Source organism: Diceros bicornis, chromosome 5 (assembly GCF_020826845.1).
Source record: "Diceros bicornis minor isolate mBicDic1 chromosome 5, mDicBic1.mat.cur, whole genome shotgun sequence".
Lineage (NCBI taxonomy): Eukaryota > Metazoa > Chordata > Mammalia > Perissodactyla > Rhinocerotidae > Diceros > Diceros bicornis.
Genome location: NC_080744.1, coordinates 66,045,041 through 66,069,362, shown reverse-complemented (window position 1 = coordinate 66,069,362; position 24,322 = coordinate 66,045,041). Strand labels below are relative to the sequence as shown.

General features: G+C 45.1%; 1 protein-coding gene across 3 annotated transcripts in view; it reads left to right on the top strand.

Annotated features, from left to right (window-relative positions):
- The first annotated feature begins 15,205 nt into the window (after window positions 1-15,205).
- The window catches only part of ADPGK (ADP dependent glucokinase), a 31,346-nt gene continuing 22,229 nt past the window's right edge, over window positions 15,206-24,322 (top strand). The window contains exons 1-2 of one of the 3 annotated variants that reach the window (XM_058542023.1): window positions 15,206-15,491; window positions 23,313-23,538. In XM_058542023.1, the coding sequence (XP_058398006.1) occupies window positions 15,253-15,491; window positions 23,313-23,538 (465 nt within the window). In that variant the 5' untranslated portion in view covers window positions 15,206-15,252. Of the gene's footprint in view, window positions 15,492-19,016; window positions 20,654-23,312; window positions 23,539-24,322 lie in introns of those variants that run through there. The other 2 variants (XM_058542024.1, XM_058542025.1) reach the window with 2 other exon arrangements.

Below are 24,322 nucleotides of genomic sequence, written 5' to 3'. Positions count from 1 at the left end.
TCCTCTACGTGTAATAGGTGTAGAAGCTCTTTTTAATTTTGCCAGCCTGAAGGGTGCAAACTAGTATCATATTACTACTTTAATTTACATTCCCCTGAATTCTAATGAATTTGAGCATCTTTCCATACAGTTGGATATTTTTCTTCTCTGAATTGCCTATTCGTATCATTTTGTCTATTTCTCCATTGGGTTGTTTGTCTTATCAATTGATAAGAGCTCTTTGCATATTACAGCAATTAACCTTTGTGTGTCAGCTAGATTACAGATATTTTTTTCCAAATCTAATGACATTGCTTATGGTATCTTTTGCCATAAAAATGCTTTATATATATATAAAGGCAAAAATATCTATCTTTTTGATCTCCTAGATTTCCAACCTTGGTTGAGAAGGTCTTCTAACCCCTAGTCTATATTTAAATATAATTTTGACTATATAAGTATAGTCAAAATTTTTATTGAAGTATAACATACATATGAAATAGTGCACGTAGTTTTAGGGATCCATGAATTTTCAGAGGTGAACACACTCATGTAACTAAGACCAGATCAAGAAACAGAATATTCCCAGCGTCCTAGAAGCTCCTTCGTGTCTCCTTCCAGTCACTACCCTCCCTAAAGATTAACCTCTACCCTGACTTCTAACATCACAGGTTAGTGCTTAAATTTTATTTAAATGAATGAATCATCCTGTATGTACTCTTTTGTGTCTAGCTTCTTTTTGTGTGTGTGAGGAAGACCAGCCCTGAGCTAACATCTGTTGCCAATCCTCCTCTTTTTGCTGAGGAAGATTGGCCCCGGGCTAACATCCATGCCCATCTTCCTCTACCTTATATGTGGGATGCCTGCCACCCAGGATCCGAATCAGCAAACCCCAGGCCGAGGAAGTGGAGCGTGCGAACTTAACCACTATGCCACCGGCCCAGCCCCCATGTCTAGCTTCTTTAACTCAACATTATGTTTGCGAGATTCATTCATGTAGCTCATTCATTCTCATGGTTGTGCAATATTCCTTTATATAAATACACCGCACTTTATTTATGTTTTACTCTTGATGGACATTTGGGTTGCTTCCAATTTGGGGCTATTTAGTGCTGCCATGAACATTCTTGTACATGTATTTTGGTGAATTCATGTCTGCATTTCTGTTGGATATTTACCCAAGAGTGTAATTTTGGGGTCACAGCATACGTGTATGTTCAGCTTTTGTGGACTTTTCCAGTTTTCCAAAGTGGTTGTACCAGTTATACCCTCACCAGTGATGAAATTTTCAAAAAAGATGTCTATTTGTTCTATATCCATCCAATGCGTGGTATCATCTGATTTCATTTTAGCCATTCTGCTGGGTATATGCCAGTGTTGCATTGTGGTTCGCCTTGCCAGATTTTTAATATTTTATTTTTTACATTTTAAGCCCTTAATCCATCTGGAATTTTACTTTTGTATATATTAAGATAGGAATCCACTTTGACTCTATTCCAGACAAATAGCCGGATGTGCCAGATTAAATAACATGTCTTTTGCCCTGAAATGTCTTGAGGCATAAATAGACATTTGCCAGGTGGAGTGGAGTGGGGGAGAGCACTGCAGGCTGACAGAGCTGCATGAGCGAAGGCACAGAGGCATGAAGCAGCATGATGTGGCTAAAATTAAAAGTGTGCAGCAGCGAGAAGCACAGCAGGTTAGGTAGGGCCAGGTCTTGCCATTCTCACAAAAGAACAGAGGCACAAGGCTGCCATTAAATGGGCGCAACAAAGGAAGAAGGACTCTCTCTGCTTCTGATGTTTGGCAATGTTCTTTGAGATCCTCATTTTGAAAGGTGTGATTATCAAAATGTCACTCTTAGGGGAGTGTTGACTTAGGCACTTAATAAGATCTATTGTATATATTATTTCATTTAATCCTCACAATGACTTCATGAGGTGGGCACCATTAACCTTGATTTACAGATGAGGACGTGAGGCTCAGAGAAATCAAGTGGCTTGCCCTTGGTCACATAGCTAGTAAGTGGCAGAGCTGAGACTGGAACCCAGATTTGTCTCCCTCCTGAGTTCCTGCTCTTTCTTCCAGACACACTGCTGGTGCTGCCTGTGAAAGTGAATAGAGCTTCCAGCCACTTCCCAAATAATGGCGCATGTGATGAAGCAGAGATTTATAATCATTGCTTCAGCCCCACCAACAGACCCTGTTGGTGGCTGTTTTCTCTTCCCCAGTCACGCTGAGTGGTTGATTTCTTGGGAAACTGAGTCTCTGTTCCAGGCAGCAATGGCCTCTTCAGCTGAAAGGCACATAGAGTGAGAATAGGGTGGCTGCTTTGGGCCCATGGGCAAGTTTACAGAGTACGGTCTGCAGAGAGCTTCCGGGCAGAAGCAGAGTACGACAAGAGAGACAGAGAGTGAGGTTGCTTCCATCCTCCATCCTCTTCCCATTTGCAGATCTAGGTTGCAGAAAGTCCAGCTGCTCTTCTTTTCCCAACTGGGAGAGATCTCTCTGCCTACAACAAACCCCCTGGGAACCTGCGTTATTGTGAGCAGGTCTCTGTTCCCCATCGCCAGGCAGACGTGAACACTCACTGACATGAACACATGGGCTTTCAGACGTACATCAGACGCACAGACACACAGAGGTGACACACAAGATCCACAATGACAGAGCAGAGCCAAACACCCAATTATAGAGAATCTGCCTCCTGGAATATAAGAGCCCAGAGAATCAATCCAACTCAAGGGTTTTCAAACTATGCCATGGAGTTATTCTGCAGAGGGAAGTCACACAAATAACGAAGGAATTTCTCACCAAAGGAAAGATTTTAACTGCTAGAGATAATTGTGGAAAAATACACTGAAATTACGAGGTGCCGTCTCCCTTTATCAGATTGGCAAAGATTTAAAAGTTTGATGATACCCAGTGTTGGCAGGGATGTAAAGATATGCCATTTGGCAGAAAAAATAAATGCTTACAACTTCCGGGGAAGGTAACTCAGCAATATAGGTCTAAATGTTAAATGCAGCTACCCTTAAACCCTGTGATTCCACTCATAGAGTTTTACATACATATATATCCACACAAAAATACTGACTAAGGAAGTTCATTGCAGCATTTATTTATAATGCCATAAAATTGGAAACAACTAAAAAATATCTATTAATAGAAAACTGGTCAATTAAGTTGAGGATATCCATACAATGGAATACTATTTAGCCACTTAAAATGATGAGGTGGACCTCTATACTCTGACATGGAAAGATGTCCACAATATATTTTTTAGTTTAAAAAAAAGTGAAGTACAGAAGGGCAAACTGTTTTTATCCCATTTGTGGTTTTAAAAATATATGTTTGTATATGCATAGAGGGTATCTACAAAGTATACCAGAAACTGTTATAATAGGTAGCTCTGCAATGGAAAGGGGAGAGGGAGGGAGGGGAAGAGAAGGGAGACTAATTTTTTACTTAGTTACCTTCCTTAATATTTGACTTTTTTATAATGAGCATATGCTAACTGTATAATAAATAATTTAACTGAGTTTTTAAAAATATATTTATTAGGGTTTCCTGTAAGATTTCACCTAGAAAAAGAGTTCCACCACTAAAAACTTTGAAAAACCTTAATGCAACCAACCCTGTTGTAAAGTTGCCAGGAAAAATTGTGAAAGACTTTTGAAATGGGGAGAAAAAGTACCCTCTGGAATGCTGGGCTAGTGTACTCTTCCAGGTTATCTGATTCTGTAGTAGTCTCCATCTTTCGTTGTCTTTGAGTCTGTAAATTGTAGAAAACTGAAAATAATACAAATAATTCTTGTCCATAGCAATGCAAATGAATTTTCTCCCATGGAGGTGCAATTGATTTACCCCTACTGTGGAAGAAGTTGATTTTGTATCAATTAACAAATTCATTTCATTATTCCTGATCACCAGTATGTGTATTTGGTCTTCGTATTGTCCTTTGAACTGATTTTTAAAACATCACTGGTTCCCTCATTAAATAATGAGTTAAATAAAATCTTTGACACGTGTTCATTTTATATTTTTATGAGAGTTATGATTTTTCCGTTTAAAAAATTCTGTTTTAACAAAATGGAGACAATGAAGACCAGTCAAGGAAGAGATTTGCCCAAGGTTAGGTGCCTGTGGTTGCAAACATAGTATCAATCCCCTGCCCTCAAATTTCTCGGCTATTTTACCCACGTCATCAAGGAACAAGGATTGAAGTCCTTTCCAATGTGACTTGAATACTTACTCCACATAGACGTATCGTTAATTTAGAAGATGCTTTCTCACAAATATATAAACACAGAGTCACACATGCACAAACACCCTGCTGACATGGTGCACGGACTCCCACAGAGATTCCGACACCCTCCTCCTCCTCCTCCACCACCATCACCACCACCACCAAACCGGGACACCAACGCTCTTCCAGCAAAGCGGCTGAAGGGTTGGGGATGGAGCTTGGCCCCTTCCTGCGGACCCTCGCTTGTGCCACGCAGGGAGAAAAGGTGGCTCTCTCACTTATAACCGTGGGCCAGAGGCCGAGAGGCGCTCGGGAGCTGCGATAAGGGGCTCGAGTCCCCGGAGGGAGGCAAAGTCCCCATCCTCAGAGACAGCCCAGCGTGAGAAGCGGGCCGCACTCTCGCGGAACCAGGCGCCGCCCGGGACGCCAGGCCCCTGAGTCCTGGGGGAGTCCAGTAAGGCTCCCCGGAGGCGGTGGCCCTGCGCTGAGGTTTGAAAACCCCAGAGCAATGACGTCCAGCCCCGGAGCTGCGCGGCGGCCGCTGGACTGAGCTGGAGAGGGAAAACGCCCAAGGCGTCCAAGCGCGGACCGGTTAAGCTGATGGCGTTTTTGTTGCGCGGAAAGAGAAATCCCACCAGATGATGACCCGGCGCCGAGCCTGGCCCACCGCCCGGAGCAGCACGGCTCGCGACCCTCCCCCCGGGCGCGCGCGGCCCGGGCCCGCGCCGTGGCAGTTCTTGCGGTGAGCTCGCGGCGCCCCCTGCGGGCTCCGAACCACTATCCTGGCGCGGGCCCGCCGAGGGAGGCCGGCGGCGAGCGGTGTCGCCCGCAGGATGCTGGCCAGGCTGTCCGGTCCTCGGTCCCCTTCGGGCGCCGTGGGCGCTCCTGCTGGCTGGGCTCGGATCTGTGCAACCCCGAAGGCGCCGCGTCCACGCATCTCCATCACCAAGGGATCCCATCCCCATTCCACAGATGAGGAAACCGAGACTCAAAGACAGAGCCTGATGCATCCATAGGCACTAATGGGAGCTCTGGGACCCTAAGGCCCGTCGTCACCGGTGCTCGTCTCTCTCGCCTAGGGACCCGTTCCTTTGCCCTAGAGCGCCTAGCTGTGGCCACAGACTCCGTGGTTTGCGGTGCACCCTACGTGCCCTCTCTGCCGGGTTTCTCCGAGCCAGAGCGGTCGCCTGGAGCATCCTTCCTGGACCCGGCTGGCTGGGCTGCGGTGTGGACAGGAGTGCGTGTGGAGGGGGTTATTCCTATCTACTACCGAAGGGAGATCGATCAACATTACTGGAGGGAAATCTGACAACAGCATCGGGCGTGCCCTTGGACATAGCTGTTCCACTGGTGTGACTCTATCCTAAGGAGACAGTTAAGAAACTCCGCAAAGACTTTGCTGTGAGAATGTTCATCCCTCCTTGTTTGTAATAGCCAAAACTTGTAAACTGTCTCTCTACCGGTGGGTTAAATAAATGTAGTCTATGCAACCATGAAAAATCATGTTGGATAAAAAATTTTAGTGATATGTCAAATGTTCATTAAATCATTGAGAAAAAGTTACAACATATTTAATAATAAAATCCCATTTCTGTGAAGATGCGTGTGTCTGTGTGCACACATTAAAAAAAAAAGTCCAAAGATATAGACCAAAAAATTAACATCGATCAGTGGGATTAAGGCAGATTTAAACGGTATTTGTACCTTTCTGTGTTTTCTAAATGATACACACTGAATATGTATTGCTTTCATGATTTTTTTTAAGCAGAAAAGGCCCAGTGTTCACTTACCCGCCCCAGGAAGGACAGAGCAGCCTAAAGAGTTGGATCAAGGAATAGGAAAGGTAATTATTGGGACATTTCCTTTCCCCGACCTCAGGACAGCCACAGGAATCCCCAAGAGCTGCTCCTTCTGAAGAATATGACAGTGATGATAAATTTTCCGAAGTGTTGATTATAACACAGTTTGCAACATGATCCAACTGGTGGATCATACGTTCCGCCACAGATCAGCAACTCTGGAAGAAAAATTGCTGCTCAGTACCTACTCAAGTTGTCATGGGTAGAGTAACCGACGGATGTGCCAGATTTTTGCTCCAGAAAGTAGACAAACATGCAGTAAGGGATGTGGTTCCTTTCTTGTACCAGTTCCATGCAGATTGACTGGAGCACGTAGAATGGACTCTGACATCCTTGGCTTTACTAAAGAGGCAGCAGCCTCTTTATCTACTCCCAGCCGGGTGTGCAGCTCCAGGCTGCGCGTGGTAAGCAAGAGAAAGCATCGTGTTGATGGATTCAGTTGTGACTGGGAGCAGTGGTGACAAAGTAGACTGTCAGAGAGGAGCAAGTCCTCCAGATTCTCCCAGGCAAGGAGACAACACTGGAAACTACGTTAGGCTTTTTTCTTTCAAAACCTGGCCAAGTAGAATTTGCTGAAAAGTAAGCAGTGCTGTCTGTTTTTAATTTCATTTCTCAAGAAAACCCAGCTAACATTCATCATTACTTTTTAGGCTTGTACCTTTTTGGAAATTAACTTTTTAATATAACCTTACCTAAGATATGTAGATTTTTTTGGTGTGAAAATAACATCTATTTGTTAGAATATTTTCCCAGTGAAGTACTATACACTTTTAATTTATAAAGTTATTTTCTGTTGTTTCCAACAGTAAATAGTGTGAAAAACTAAGAAAAGCATATAATTTCAACATCAGAGCTGACTTGCTTAAAGAAATCTGTTTGCAATAAATTGCAATGAACTGTAGTGCCTCTTTAAAGAAAGATTTAGAAATAAATTGCTAGAAGTATTAGTTCATTTCAAAAAAAAAAACACAGAGAGAAGCATGAACAAGGGTGGAGGGAAATGAATTGCCTGCTCTTTTTGGGAGGTAAGGGGAGAAACATCCACACTGAGACCTGCAAGCCCTTCCACTGTTGCTGAGGGCCAGTGACCCCAAGGGCTGACCACTTGGGATGTTAGCTGCTTCTCGCCCGGGCACTATGGTTGAGTCTGTGGTATAAAGAAGGGCTTCTGCCATAGAAGGAGATAAATGCAACCGGCTTCATTCTGCCCTGCTTCCTGTCTCAGAATTTTTTTAAAAGAGGGTGTAGGGTGTCTTGTGAAATCAGGGATTCACGTCTCAGCCTCTAACATCCCCACCACCACTACCACAAATTGTGTGGTTTGGGGCAAGTCACTTAATCTTTCCCTCACCAGTTTCTCATCTGTAAAAGGGAGAGAACAATGTTCATATTATGTGGTTGCTGGAAGATTCATTATTTTATTATTCAACATTTATTGAGTCCAGGCACTATTCTAGTCACTCACTGGGAAAGACAAGTTCCCTGTTTTCATGGAATTCATATTCTACTAGGATGAGATCACAACAAACAAATAAATGAATAAACAAATGAGAAAAATCAGATATCAATAGGTTCTAGACAGAAAATCAAAGGGGGAGAAGTGGTAGAGACCTACAGGCTGATGATATTATATTGGTTGGTCAGCGAAGCTCTGTCTGAGCAGATTGTATTTCAGCAGAGACAGAAATGAAAGACAGCAGCCTGGTGTGCGAAGATCAAGAGGAGAAACCGGGTAAAGTGTACAGGGGACCTCTCTGTACTATTTTTGCAACTTCCTGTGAATCTATAACTATTTCAAAATAAAAAGTTTTTTAAAAAGCAATTAACTATTGACACACACTACAACCCAGACGAATCTCAAAAAAATTATGTTGAGTGAAAGAAGCTAGATCAAAAAGAGTACATACTTGGCCCGGTGGCAGAGTAGTTACGTTCAGCGTGCTCCTCTTCAGCAGCCCAGGTTCAGGGGCTCAGATCCCAGGTGCAGACCTACACCACTCGTCAGCCACACTATGGAGGAGTCCCACATACAAAATAGAGGAAGATGGGCACGTATGTATAAAATTCCAGACAGTGTAAACTAAGCTATAGTTGTCACTATAGCAAATCATCGATTGCCTGGATACAGAGTAGAGAGAGGGGATGTTTGGGCAGGAAGGAGTGAGATGGAAAGAATACAAAGGCACATGAGGAATCTTTTGGGGGTGGTGGCTATGTTTATTATCATGATTGTATTCATGGTTTCAGAGTGTATACATATGTTAAACTTATCAAATTGTATACTTTAAATATTGTGCAGTTTATTGTATGTCAGTTTTACCTCAATAAAGGTACTAAAAATATTAAGTGTCTAAAAATTTTTCTAAAGATGTGCAAAGCCTCTACACATGAAAGTCTAATATGTTATTGCAAGACATTTAGGTAGATCTAAGTAAATGAAGGAATCTACCATAGTCGTAGATTGTACAACTCAATATTGCAATATTGTCACTCCTCGCCAAACTGAAACTGTCAAAACCCAGACTGGATTTTTTTTTTTTTTTTGGTGAGGAAGATCAGCCCTGAGCTAACATCTGTTGCCAATCCTCCTCTTTTTGCTGAGGAAGATTGGCCCTGGGCTGACATCTGTGCCCATCTTCCTCTACTCTGTATGTGGGACGCTGCCGCAGTATGGCTTGATGAGTGGTGCATAGGTCTGCGCCCAGGGATCCGAACCTGTGAACCCCAGGCTGCCAAAGCGGAGCGCGCACTTAATTGCTACACCACCAGACCGGCCCCTGGATATTTTTTTTTGACAAGTTGATTTGAAAATGTACATGGGAATGCAAAACAGCCAAAGATAGTCAAGACGCTCTTGAAAAATAAGATAAAAGAGTTTACATGATCAGATATCAAGATAGTGAGGTGCTGGTATGGGGATAAACAAATAGACCAATGAAACAGAATGAAGAGCCCAAAACAGATCCACACATACATGGGCACAATATAGGGCAGAGGTGAGAATGCAGAGTCATTGAGAAACGACCAATAAAAGGCACTGGGTCAATTGGGTATCTATAAGGATTCCTCCCACAATACACAAAAATCAATCCCAAGGTGGATTAGACACCTATACATGAAATGTAAAACCACACAGCTCTGAGAAGATAGGATAGGAGAATATGTTCATGACCCCAAGGAGGGAAAGTTTTTTTAAACAAGCAGCAGAGAGCACTAATGATAAAGGAAAAGCCAGCAATAAAAAGGAACAAACTATTAACCACAGTAAAATTAAGAACTTCATTCACTAAAGCTATTATAAAGAGAATGAAAAGAAGCAAAAGGGGTGCAGGACAAGATATTTGCAACTAACAAAAACCTTGTCAAAACCACAATGAGACACCACTGCACATCCCACAGAATGGCAAAATTTTAAGAACATGTTGGTGTGTATGTGCGGCAACAGGAGCCCTCATATGCTGTCAGTGGGAGGGTAAACTGGCGTACCAGTTTGGAAGGATATCTGACATTATCTTGTAAAGTTGAGAACAGGTATAGCATATGACCCAGAAATTTCACTCTTAGTTTATACCCTAAAGGAACTTCTATACATGTGTATCAGCAGTGTGTACATGGCAATATTGTACATAATGGTAAAAAACTGGGAAAATTCCAAATGTTCTATTTACAGTAAAATGGATAAATAAATTTTAGTATTTTTATTCAATAGAACATTATATAGATGCTGACCAGCCAAAAAATAGAAAAAGCCACTGCACAGTGATCTATGCAGAAATGCCTGTTCTCCTTATAGTGAGAGAGTGATAGACCAGCGGGGCTGAGACAATAACTAAATATAGTTCTCAGGAACCAACCATAGCAATGGCAAGGGGGTTTTGGCATGTGTCAACATGTAGCAGACACCATGCTAGGGTCTTTTCAGACACCTCTACCTCCTACAACCATTCGGTAAAGTAGGAATTATTTTGCAGGTAAGGAAAGTGAGGGACAGAAAGATTAAATGACTTGCCTGAGGTCGCACAGATGGTGGATGGGGGAAGTGGAGTTTTAAAACCAGGCATCTTGGGGCCGGCCCCGTGGCTTAGTGGTTAAGCACACGCGCTCCGCTACTGGAGGCCCGGGTTTGGATCCCTGGCGCACACTGACGGACCGCTTGTCCGGCCATGCTGAGGCCGCGTCCCACATACAGCAACTAGAAGGATGTGCAACTATGACATACAACTATCTACTAGAGCTTTGGGGAGAAAAAGGGAAAAAAAGGAGGAGGATTGGCAATAGATGTTAGCTCAGGGCCGGTCTTCCTCAGCAAAAAGAGGAGGATTGGCATGGGTGTTAGCTCAGGGCTGATCTTCCTCACAAAAAATAAACAAATAAAACCAGGCATCAAATCCTGCATTCTTTCCATTTGAATAGAAACTGTTGATTGCCTTATAACAACCACCTCTCCTTTCTTTAAGAACCCTGATTTTGTCATGATGTAGCCCCTGCCACCCTAGGAGTGGCAGAGCAAAAGAAAGAACAAGCCTGGGCCTTTGACAACTCTAGAGCAGTGCAGCCATGCCAGATCATTTGGATGTTTTTGCTTCCTTTTATTTATATTTTCCTTTATTTTAGTTTGGAAAACAACTCTTGGGCTAAGTGGTTCTAGAACTGTTAAGGCTCTTGAATCAAGAAGGAAATGCAGTTAGAAGGCAAACTTTCCATTTCCTTCCAAATGTACATTGCAAGTATTACAGAACCCAAATCAGATGACTATAGCATACGCTGCATGATCTACAACAGGGCTGGTTTACACAGCCTGCAGCGGAGTGCAGAGCAGGCGGACCCATGAGTGAGGAAGGGCTACAGCAGGCACTGTGCTAACAGTGTTCCAGGAAGCCTGAGACATCCGAGAAAGCACTCCAGGACAGGCTCATGCTTCACCTTGTCCCCCTACTCATTTACCCTATGAAGCTCATAGGCCCCCGCCAGACAGAAGCCCAGATAGCTCAGCCCCTCCCACTTTCCCACACTTAGCACTTTCTTCTAGTCCAAAGCAGTTAATCCCAAAGTGGAAATCTAGGGCCACCACACTGTTACATCCCCACAAGCTAAGAAGGTCCCTGTTCCCAATCTGTGTAGGAAATCCTATTACTGTCAAGGAACTATGGGGCCCTCCTCATTGCTTTGCTGCTGATGTTCTTGTCATCTGGTTCCTGTGCCTTCAACACCTCTGCCTGTCCCCATTTGGCAATCCATCCTCCTAGCTCTTCTAGTGCCCTCCTGATGGCAAGTTAGGGAGGAGGATGTCCGATTGCCCAGGGCTGTGGCTGCAGACACAGAGCTTTCTCTTTTTGGATGCTGGGATTCTTTATTCCTTCTCTTTTGTCTCCTTGGAGTTTTCTATAACCTTCAAAGCTGTGCTCTAACTCTGGCCCTTGAGTGTGGCCTGTGGTGGGCTGTGTCCCTGGCATCAGCAAAGGCCCTAACACAGTGTGGACTTCAGAGAGCAGCTTGGACAAAACCCGAGAGGCCTGGAGCTGCGGGAAAAGTTTCTAGCCCACCTTTCATAAGGACCATTTGGGCCCACCTTAGTTTGTACTCCAACGCAGGCACAAACTCACTCCTTAAAACCCTTCACATCACACGGGTGGTGTTGACTGGTGTTTATGTCAGAGCCAAAGCCTTAGGCTAATTTGGGAACTGACAGGCCTCTGCTAATTCCTTGTATAAACATGGGATCTGCTCCTTGGCCTTCCATATCAGGGTCTTGGGCGGGACACCTGGAGCCTCTGTTTGCCTCTGAATTTTCTGGAACCGAATTGCTTTTTTCTTTCATTTCACGGTCCTAGGAAAGAGAACCAATAGCCAGGGCCACATCTGGAAGCAATCTGGGTGGAGGAGGGGGTGTCTTGAGACCCACTCAGTCCTTTTCTCTTTGTTCAGCTTAGGTAATGGAGCCACAACTGCCCCCAGACATCTAACTTCTAGAAAAACAATTGGCTTGGAAAGCATTCCCAACTTGCTAAACATATAGATAATCAGAATCTGAAATGACTATTTTTCATTAAGGAAATATTTCAAGAGGGACTGTAGTACTCTATCTCAAGAGAGCTGAATGCCTGACCCTGAGCCCTCGGTAAGGAGTGAGAAGGAAGTAAGGCCACTGTGATTATGTCTGTGACCAGAAGCCACATCCAGCTCTGCCAGGACTGGCAACTGTCACTGGTGTCCTTCACTTTCTGCAGCTCCTGCCTCTTTAGCTCTCAGATGGAATAGAAGTCGCTCTCAGCTCCTTGTCTCTCCCCACCACCACCCACATCTCAAACCCACACTGAGTGACCAACCAGCAGGAACCCCAGAGCAGCCTCTATAACGATCAGATGGGACCATGCTTGTGACCGCAGCCCACAAAGTGCCAGCACCCCATTTGGACTTTCACATGAGAAATGAACTTCCATTTTGTTCAAGCTGCCATTGCTTCGTGTCCATGACTCAACCAAAAGTTCTAGTATTGTATATGTAGGAGAGGAAGACTGTCCTCTACCCACTCTGGGTCCTTTCTGGCTGGGCTACAAATTAAATTGACATGAGATCGAACAGCAGGAGAAAATCAAACAAAGCTTTATAACATGTATACATGGGAGAGACCCAGAAAACTGGGTAACTCGACAAAATGGCGGAGGTTCTCACCTTAAATACCCTCTTCAGCTAAAGACAAAGGAGGATGTTGGGGGTGGGGGAGGCAGCTATGGGAGATTACCAGAAAGCACAGGAAACAAGAGTATGCAGATTTAAGTCCTTGCCTTCCACACTGACATGAGTTGCTAGAGATAAGGTCATCCTCCCTCCCCCCCCACCATACCCCACCCCCCACGTACAGACAGGGAGATACCTTTACAAATGGAGATTTCCCTTAAAAATGTAAATGTTTGGTAAACAGAACTTTGATAAGAATGGGCTTAGCAAGGACCCTCCCAGTCTATCCATACCCAGAGTTAACTATGGTGATGGCCTGTCATGGGGACAGGACTTCTATCTTAAATCCTTTTAGGCAGTTAGTGGGAGGAGAGGTCAAAGTTTCTTTCAGAGTCTTCTGAGCCTTTATCGTCTTCAGCTCGAAATAATCTGCATACAAGAGTGGCACAACTTGGAGCAGCCTGCCCTGAACCCCATCATATATTTGAAAGTTGCTAAGAGAGTAGATCTTGAGTTCTCATTACAAGAAAAAAAACCGTAACTATGCGAGGCAATACATGTTAACTAAACTTATTGTAGTAACCATTGCACAATATACACATATAACAAATCATCATGTTGTACATCTTAAACTTATACAATGTTATATGTCGATTATATCTCAATAAAACTGGAGCAAGAAAAAGTTCTGGCAAGTCCAGAAAGAAGCAGAAGAATTAGGTGCAAAGTGCTAGTAGTTCAGCAGCTCTCCTGGGAGTCAGAAGGGAGGCCCCAGGAGGCTTTCTTGCCACATCACTTTGGTGTAGAGCACTTCCCTGCTCCTCTAGACCTGTCTGCTCCATGGCCTTCCCACAGTTCAGCTTCCTCTGCTCCCCCGAAAACTTCACCTTGGTAATATACTTAACTGGCTCTATTTTACCTTCAATCTTATGTGACCTTGCAGGTCCAGAACCAAAACCAACCAGCTACAGACTCTTGACTCTTGGTTCAAATTTTCAGTAGAGAGAAATGGTCTCTGGCCAGCCAGTAGATTTGCTGCTTTTTTTGTGTGTGTGTGTGTGAGGAAGATCAGCCCCGTTGCTGCTTTTGAATTAGGTGCTGGTTCAGTCGCTTCTGGGGAAACCTGCCAACTGGGGGCCATGAGAGGGAATAGTTTCTCTGGGAACCGACTGACATGTCTCCCTGAGGAGAGAGAAGGGACAGGCAACTCTAGGGAAGACAGCTTCATGGCCCCACACAGATCTCATTGGCTCCTTGGCTTCTTTCTTTTCTCTGGTAGCCCAAATCTCTTCCTGTTTGAACGTCTCCTTTGAAAGGGATGCTATGGTCAGGTGGGCTGGGCGGGGTTACCTTGGGGAGGGTAGATGACCAGGATGGGGAAACGCTATTGAGGTGGAGCTGGGGGGAATAAAGCTTAATGCCCAAGATCAAAGCTAGGGAAATAAAGATCCACTGCCAAGTCCAAAGGTCAGGGTCAGAGTGGAAAATCCGACACAGAGCCAAGGTCAGGAGGCGGCAGAACTCGAAAAACGGAAACAGGCCAGGAAACAAGACCAGGCCCGGTGTGGTGGCTGCAGAGGGAGCTGGCAGCAAGCCTAGCTTCACTGGCTCTCAAACTAGGCTCACACACAGAAGGGTCACAAGGAAGACAGGGCCTGCTGGGTTTAAATCGTATCATCAAGGGAGAAGAGGAGAAACCAGGAATTCTTAACGCAAGTTCATAAGCTCTCTGTTATACACAAGATCATGTGCATTTGTGCATTTTTCTGAGATTGTTAAGGGAACAGCGCCCCCAAAAGGGTCATTTTAACGTTTGAATCTGGTCATCCAGCGAGGACGATTACCGCAGGCTCTCCTCAGTCTTGGCATGCGCTTCGAGCGGCTGAAGGTCTGAGGCCACCCTCCAAAGGGACAGAATCCCCCTGCCACGCGTGCCCCAGGGGGTCGCTGCAGCGCTGCTGTGGGAAGGGCCGAGCCCGGGGCCTGAAAAAGGCTGAGTTTAGTAAATGACTAAGTAAATGACGATGGGTACACACACGGGCGGAGGGACGGATTTACAGAGGGGAGTGTGATCGTGCCCCTCCGAGGAACTGCAGGCGCAGCTCAATTGGGGACACCGACTACCTCAAAGATTAACATGAGGTTTGCCCGCTTCATAATCTGTCCGTTTCGTTTTACTAGGAAAACAAACGTATCCTCGCCCCTCTATTGTGGTGTATGTTTGGAGTTCCGGGAAGGCGTGCAGCGCCCAGACCCGCACTCCGCCTTTGTCCAACCTCCCCTGGGACCGCGGAACCGCGCCCCCGAGCGCCGGGATTTGGACGGAGGCGGAGGGCTCCGCCCCCTCCACGTCCCTCGCCCCGCCCCCCGGGGCCCGTGCGCGCCGGCGTGGTGGGGCGCGCGTGTCGACGTCGGCGCGCGCCGAGTCCGGAAGCGGCGCGGGCCGGGAGAGGAGCCTGGGGGTGCCGCTGAAGCGCTTCAGTCCCCATGGCGCTGTGGCGCGGCTCCGCGTACGCGGGCTTCCTAGCGCTGGTAGTGGGCTGCATCTTCTTGTTGGAGCCGCAGCTGCCGGGCTCAGCCTTGCGCTCGCTGTGGAGCTCGCTGCAGCTGGGGCCCGCGCCCGCGCCCGCGCCCCTGGGACCCGGCTCCCCTGAGGGCCGGCTGGCGGCCGCCTGGGACGCGCTCATCGTGCGGCCGGCCCGGCGCTGGCGCCGCGTGGCCGTGGGGTGAGTGCCTGCGTCCCTGGGCCTTTCCAGGAGGTGCGGGCGCTCCGGGCCCCCGGGGGCCGCCCTGCCGGGGGTTGAGCGGCTTGGGAGCTAGGAGGTAGAGCCCGCGCGGAGCGGGTTCCCCAGAGGTCCGCGGGCGGCCCCTGGGCGCTGGTGTCCACGCTGCCTCGTTGGCGAGAAGCGTCGGACGTCTGGGACGAGCCCACTTCCTCCTCGCTGCGGAGACTCAGCAGACTGCTTTTGCCTGTCGGCTGGCCCTTGCGCCCTTCTCTCCTCGGTAGGACCAGCCCCTTTTTGTCATCTCCGGCCTAATAGCCTCTTGCAGATCCCGCTCAGCCAGACACCTTCATGTTCGAGCCTCCTTCATTCCGTATTCAGCTCCTCTGGCGACTCCTCCTTTGCAGTCAGAGGTGCTTGGGCTTAACCGCTTTGATGGCGCTCTTCTTTCTCCCGCTTCTGAACTTCTTGAAGGAGTGGTCGCTGCCGTTAGCTGCCGACTTGATTTCTTTACGCCTCATTTCCTCTTCCTTAACGCCGTAGCCTGGAGACCACCACCCTACTGAAATTCCTCTCTCAGCGCTCACGCGTGACTTGTTGATTTTCAGATTCAACTGCCTTTTTTTTAGTCTTCATTGTCAACTCTCTGCAGCCTTCCACGCGTTAAACACGCCCTTCTCCTTGAAACTCTTTTTCTTCCCCTGACTTCAGTGACATTGTGTAGTTAGGGTTCTCCCAAATCGCAGTGCCTCCTGTCTTTGTGTTCCTCTCCGGAAATGTAATAATTCCCTTTACACTGACTTTAGTCCCTGTCTCAGTTTGACTTGAATATCTTGTCATCCCCTCAGAAGCACCAGGCGAAAGCAGGCCTTCTACCCAGTACTCTACTAGTTTGTTTCTGTGAGTGTTGGCGCCAGGAAGGGTAAGGTAGAACAAAGATATCTGAAGATTAAATGAAAATAATCCATGTTATGTAGCATGGTGTCGGCTTCAAAAAGCAGACACTAAATGTTAGCTAATATTTTTATATCAGCACATTTATTGTTTGTTCAAATGTATCTCCTTTTACCTCTGAAGTTCAAGCCCTTTCACCCCCTTCCTTATCAGCTTCTTAATCATCCTCCCTGGCTTTATGCACATTCATTCAACAGATAGTCATCAACTAGATGGTGTCAGGTCTGTGCTAGGCTCTGAGGATACAGAGATGGATGAAGCAAGATCCCTGCCTCATTTGTTGGAAACAAATATATTCATTATTGTATTAGCCTGCTGGGGCTATCATAACAGAATACCACAGACTGGGTGGCTTAAACAACAGAAATTTACTTTCTCACAGCTCTGCAGGCTGATAATAGTCCAAGATCAAGGTGCTGGCAAGGTTGGTTTCTGGTGAGTCCTCTCTTCCTGATTTGCAGATGGCCGCCTTCTCACTGCGTACACATGGCCTTTCCTCTGTGCCTGGGCACTCCTGGTGTCTCTTCCTCTTCTTATGTGGACGGACACTAGTCCTATTGGATTATGGCCTCATTTAACCTTAATTACCTCCTTAAATAGTCCCTATCTCCAAATACGGTCACATTTGTGGTTAGGGCTTCAACATATGAATGGGGGGCGGGGCACAATGCTGTCCGTAACAATTATAAAAAGAGCTTTGCTGAACTAGTGGTAAAAACAAAGTAGCCTTGTGTCGCAAAGAAGGCTTACTAATTCTTCCCAGGGTGAGGTTTCAGAAAATGCTCCATCTGAGAAGGTGACATTCCATTTATTATTGCTATGTCACAAATCACCCCAAAACTTAGTAGCTTAAAACAGTGGTCATTTTATTCTCTCTCGTGATTCTGAGGTTTGATTGGGCTGGACTAGGCAGTTCTCACTTGTGGTCTCGTGCAGTTTCAGTCAGGTGGTGGCTGGGACTGGAGTCATCTTAAGGGTAGATTGTGGTTGTCAGCCACAACCTCAGCTGTGGTTTTCACCAGAACACCTACACATGGCTTCTCTGTGTAGCTATTTAGCTTTCTCACAGCAGGTACCTGGGTTAGGAGAGGGCCTTCCCAAGAGGGCCAAGCAGAAGCCTTAATGCCCTTTATGACCTAACCTTAGAAGGACATAGCGCCACTTCTACTTTAGTCACAGGTCCAGTTGGTTTTAAGGGGAAAGGACATAGAACACACCTCGATGAGAGGAGTGTTGGCCTCACATTGTAAGAAGAACGTGTGGGATGGGACATCGTGTTGTGGCCATCTTGGAAAATATATCCTGCTACAGTGACTTGCGTGGGACAGTCCCTGGAGAAGAAATAGGATTTCTCCACAAGAAGGTGGGGGAATGAGTCCACCTAGGCAGAGAGAACCGAATGTGAAGAAACACGTGGTTTGTTTGGGAATAGCAAGTTGGCCCTGTGTTTAACGCAAGGACCTTATGGTAGATGTCAAGGGCCTTTTATATCAGGGTAAGTGATGGGAAAGCCATCAAGGTTTATGAGCAGGTAAATGATGCTAAGTTCTTTGCTGAGAATAACTGGTGGGAATGTGAAAGGTGGGGTTTGAGCAGTGGTTCTAACCTGTTTGACTGTTTGACATCATTTTTGTGTGTAACAGACATCCCTTGGTAACATTTCTCATTACCCAAGGGGATTTTTAGCCTCAAGATGGGGATGTGCAAGCGGTAGGTGGGAGAAGGTGCAGACTTGTACCAGAATCTCATTTGGGGTGTGTGTGTTGTAGTTTCACCTTTCGGGGGAATACAAAGACACACACACACATATATTCACTCTCACACTCACTCAAAACACAATTAAATGTGATTCATAAGGAGAAAAGTCTTGAGACCCTGACACTAGTTAAGAGGCCATAGTGCCTTTTCTTGTTTGGCAATGGTGCTAAACAGATGAGATTTGTTAACAGGTTGGATGTCGTAAAGAGAGGCAGTCAAAAATGACAGGTTTTTAGCATTGGGTATCTTATAACCACCTTATATAGGCAGATACAGATATTGTCATCCAGTTTTCACAAATGAGTAAACTGGGGCTTGGAAATGTTGATTTGCCCAAGCTTACACAGGTCTTGATGCCAGAGGTGCAATTTAAGCCCATTCCTGGCTCCATGTTCATGCCACGTTGTTACCATTAAGAGAGACTAAGAAAAAGGAATAAGTTTGTGGTGGAACTAACCAGTTTGATTTCAGAGGAGAGGAAATGTACATTCTTGTGGGATTTTAAATGAAGCGGAGCCATCAGCTGCTGATAAGGAGAGGCTGGAGTTTGGGAGCGTATTGAGGGGCAGGGTTGCAGGCTTTGGAGACACAAGCACTTAGGTTGAAGCCCAAGACTGGATAGCATCGCCCAGGAAGAGAACAAGAAGGGAAGGTAAATGGCAAGGGTGGAATTCGGGGAGGCACCAGCATGTAAGGGGATGGTGGAAAGGGACCAGATAAATGAAGGACAGCAGGAGTTTCAAGAAGATGGTCAGTGGTGAGCCCACTACCACATCTTTCTGATACGTGCCGCCTCCCCTACTTCAAAATTGGACCCTGCTTCCTAAGGCTCATTGGGTGAATGATGAACCCCTCATACTAGCATTTGTTCCCCCATACCTGGCTTCACTCGCACCTTTGAAACCTGTCTTGCTCCTTGAACAGGAAAACCCTGTTCAAACTCCATTCTAACCAGAGCAGCATTCTTGTTGTGTTAATCCCTTCGTGCACATCTTGTGCGTGGTCCCTGTGTAGGCTTCAGTATCCCATAAATCTGGGTTTGAATTTAGGCTTCTCCAGTCATGGTCTTTGGAATGTTAGTTAACCTCCAGCCTCACTTTTCTTAGCCGAAAGCGGTGATGACTACTTCCCTGTCTTATGACGTGTTGCAGATTGGTGTGATCTATCTAAAAAGACTTGCCTCCTTTCTCTGTCCAGAGCATCTCTACACAGTCCAGGGACTGCTGCCCCACCCCTTTGGATTTCTCTTCTCTACAGTTCTGTATCTTATAGTGATTATGATTAGCTCTTGTAATATCTCAGGTATAGTGTTGAAGCCAGGAAGAACCTTAGGAAACATTTTACAGATGATGAAACAGAAGGGAGGTGATAAGACCACCATCCTTGCCTTTAAAGAACTTACAGTCTAGACGGGGGAACTGTGCCATCCCCCTTCCCCCACCCAAGTCTCTGATAATAGGCCTGGAAGCCCGGGCTCCCAGCACCCTCTCTGTTAGCCCCTACAGCCTCTTGTTAGGGCATTCAGCATCTGTTGCCTAGCTTTATTTTCAATTTATTTCATCTGTGGCTGTATTTTCTCCAAACCCACATTGTAATCTTTTATGCATTTCTTAATGAAGTGTGAAATTGTGCCTAAGTGTCAAATGAGCATAATTTCTGTCTTCTGGTTCTTTTGCTCCCTCCCTCCTTTTATTTCCCCTGATAATAAAGCACCTTAGGCAATGTGCTTGTTTATATTTTAGTACGCTGTTGAATTGAGGTAAGTGCAGACAAAGATTCTTGCTCTGGTTAAAGTATTATAAAATATAACTAGAAAGTACATGTAAAAGTACTTAGCTTGGTATCTAGTACATAGTAGATGTTTAGTGATCTTGTTATTATAAAAAGCTACCAAATAAAATTTTCTCCTCTGTAAGATTGTTTTTTCTCCTAGTATTCATGACATGATTAGGTGGAGGATATAAAATGTTCCTATGATAGTTACATTCTTTCAACTCAAAATTAGTTCTGTTGTATTTTGTCTTGTGTTGCAAAATATGCTGAACATGGTTCCTTTCAGTTTTGTTTTTTGTAATTTTTGCAAAGTCAACTTCCTCCATTCTCATTTTTAAGGAATCAAACTCTAAGGCTTCAGTAGAACTAGATATGGAGATGATGTGTTTATTGAAGTCATTTTTATTTCCAAATATAGGTATCCCTCAGTATCCGAACTTTTGCTATCCAGACTCAGGACCCAAATCCATTTGGATACATTTTCTAGACAGGGGTGTTTGATGGAAGTAGTATCCCTCGCTATGCAAACTCTCCCTGTCTGTAACTGAAGAACCTCCTGGAGTCTGAGAGCCAGGGACACCTGTATTCCTAGTAAGATTCTACCCTTCAGACATCTGATGTTGTGTTCAGTAGAAATAAAGGACACTCTGTATGAGGAGGACTGGAGACAAGTTTACAAGGTGTGTTTGATTTATTATCATGTAAGGCTGAGAAAAGGTGTTTTAAACATACGATTTAGCACCTGCCACACGCATGTCCATGTGTTTTATGCACTGAAGAGCATACTAACTCTTAGATTATGCCTTTCCAGTTGACCAGAGTAATTATATGCGTCTTTGATTTTAAAAGAATCAGAAAATTTGAATATCTAAATGCTGTTTGGTAGGCAAAAATCTTTTCAAAAACATGGAATCCATAGGGGAAGAATTAATAAAAGAATCTTTATGATGAGGATGCAATCAGTTTGTGTCACGAGAAGGAATGTCTCTCTTCCTTGCCCTTGTAAACCTTTGAGTGATTTAAATAATGTCGACCCTACGTACGAACCTTTTAAAAATTATTTGTTAAATTATAAAAGTAATACGTGCTTGTAAAACTTAGAAATATATCTAATGAAAAATAAAATTTCTCTCCCTTACCCCAATCTCATTTCTTTTAGAACTTGTGGCCGGCCCATGGTGTAGCGGTTAAGTGCACGTGCTCCGCTGCTGGCGGCCTGGGTTCGGATCCCGGGTGCACCCCGATGCACTGCTTGTCAGGCTATGCTGTGGCGGCGTCCCATGTAAAATGGAGGAAAATGGGCATGGATGTTAGCTCAGGGCCAGTCTTCCTCAGCAAAAAAAAAGAACAGGATTGGCATGTATGTTAGCTCAGGGCTGATCTTCCTCGTAAAAAAAAAAAAGGGGGCCGGCCCCGTGGCTTAGCGGTTAAGTGCGCGCGCTCCACTACTGGCGGCCGGGGTTCGGATCCCAGGCATGCACTGACTCACCGCTTGTCCAGCCATGCTGAGGCCGCGTCCCACATACAGCAACTAGAAGGATGTGCAACTATGACATACAACTATCTACTGGGGCTTTGGGGAGAAAAAGGAGGAAAAAAAAAAGGAGGAGGATTAGCAATAGATGTTAGCTCCGGGCCAGTCTTCCTCAGCAAAAAAGGAGGAGGATTGGCATGGATGTTAGCTCAGGGCTGATCTTCCTCACAAAAAAAAAGAACTTGCCACCATTAATGATTTGGTGTGTTAATTTCCATATCAAGAGATTTTTAATGGAATGTGGGATCTACAAAACAAAACAAATGAACAAACAAAACAAAACAGAAACAGACTTCATAGATACAGGAAACAAACTGGTGGCTGTGGGCCAGGAGGGTGGGGGGATAGGTGAAGGAGGTTAAGAGGTATAAACTTCCAGTTATAAGATATTAATAAGTCATGGGGATGTAATGTACAGCATAGGGAACATAGTTAATAATGTAATAACTTTGGTGACAGATGGTAACTAGACTTATCACAGTGATCATTTCATAATGTATATAAATACTGAATCACTATGATCTATACCAGAAACTAATAGGATATTGTATGTCAATTGTACTTCAATAAAAAAAGTAAAATGAAAACTGAGTGATTTAAAAAAAAAGATTTTTAAAGGAGACTAGAAGGGAAGCATTGTAGGTATGTATTTTACACTAAAATTCAAACCATTGGGCCTTCTCTGTTAATAATTTTCCCTCTGGTTTCAAAGCTGCTCGGAATTAACCTGGGAGCCCAGCCACCCTTACCACCAAGAGCTGTCTCGGTTGGCCTGCTGTGAGCCCTGCTCTTCTCAGAGGCTGGGAGCTGCTTACGTGGTCATCCAGCCCCACTGGCAAGAATGACATCCCCAATAGGCAGAGGCGAGAATAAAGATGACCTTGGGGGTCAGAAAGACTTCATCTAGCTACCCAAATTATTTGGCCTTTCTCTTTTAAGGGATGATTTTTAGCGAAAAAACACTGAAAATATAAGCCAGAACTTTTCCATGCACACATAGGAGACGCCATGCCAGATAACCTTAAAACTTGATAATTTCAGTAGAAGAGCCAACCAGGAGATGCAGCACTGGCTTCTTACAGCCCTTTAAAGTTCCTGGATCAGTCCAGTGAACACCTGCCAAGTGATGAGCTGTTACAAGGCTGCAGGTGTACCTAAGTCTTTAAGGCACTACTCAACTCTAAGAGTTTCAACTGGGAGTGTTTAGACATTTAACTGTTTAGTGTATCTTACCACCATCCTAATATGTCTTTCGAGGGAAGGTATCTGATGTTTGGCTTTTGACCAAAATTTATATTTTGCTTACTCTGCACCAAGCAGTGCTCCTAAGCATATATTAACTTATTTACTCTTCACAACAGCTTTATAAGTTAAATACTCTTATTATATACCATTTTACAGATGAGGAAACTGAGACACAGAGAAATTAAAGTGATTCACCCAAGTCACAGAGCCAGTGTGAATCCAGACTATTTGGCTCGGCCAGCATTTTCTCAGAAATGCTATATTTATGTTTTCATGATAGCTTTGTTCTGAAATGCTGAGCACTTGTCCTCTCTCTTTGTAACTAATGTAAAAGTTTGCCACACTATTGAAGAGTCCTGTGTTCTGATCCTAAGACATACATCCAGATAAAGTAATCTTCCTTCTGCCATATGCTGTTTCATTTCTAGGTCGGGTTTCAGTTCCGCTTCATCTATTTTTCTTTTTGAATAGTTCTCGGAAACATTTCCCTGTTAAATGCAGAGTAGCTGCCCCAGTGCTTCTGCTTTCTTTCATAGTGTCTCTCCCCTCCTTCCTTCCAGAGTCAATGCATGTGTGGATGTAGTGCTCTCAGGGGTGAAGCTCTTGCAGGCACTTGGCCTGAATCCTGAGAATGGGAAAGATCACAGCGTTCTGCATTCACGGAATGATCTAAAAGAAACCTTCGTTCACTTCATGGGGAAGGGAGCAGCTGCTGAGCGCTTCTTCAGCGATAAGGAAACTTTCCATGACATTGCCCGGATTGCGTCAGAGTTCCCAGGAGCCCAGGTCTGTTTGGTTCACCAGTAGTAAACTTAAGATAGAGTGAGAAAAGATACCTTTTTGTATGGTTCCTAGAAGCAACCAAGCAACTTTTTCCTCCAGTTGGCCACCAGAGGATGATTGTTGGGAATCCAGTCCTGCAGTGTTTTCTTTTTTTTGTAAAACTGTGTGTCTGATTTCCATTAACTCTGCTATTTCTACTCAGTTCAATTCAGCCAACAATTATGAAGTGTAATTACTAAAATTTTGGTTCTGGTTCATCCACTAACTCGTTCTTTTTCATGTTACCCAAGTTTAAGGTAGGAAAGGTATCTACTCCTAACTTGTTGGGGTATTGCTTGTGGCTAATAACTGGCAGTAGTCTTAAAATGGCTGAGTCCCTCCTCAGCAGGAGAACAAGGCCAAACCCACAGAGAACTAGTTTTAGCCTTTGCCTGGGAAAGGGGGAGCTGAGTCCTCACCTCTGCTCTGCAAGTCCAGAGCAAGGCTTCTCAACCCCAGCACTGCTGACGTTTTGAACTAGATAATTCTCTGTCGTGGGGGCTGTCCTGCACATTGTAAGATGTTTGGTAGCATCTCTGGCCTCTACCTACTAGATGACAGTAGCACTCCCCCTCTTCTCTAGTTGTGACAGTTGAAAATGTCTCCAGACATGGTCAGATGTTTCTAGAGTATGGGAGAGGAGGGAACCAAAGTCACTCCTGCCTGAGAACTGCTGGTCTAGATTGGTGGTTCTCAGACCCACTCGCATCAGATTCACGGAGGGGTTATTGAAACACAGATTCCTGGG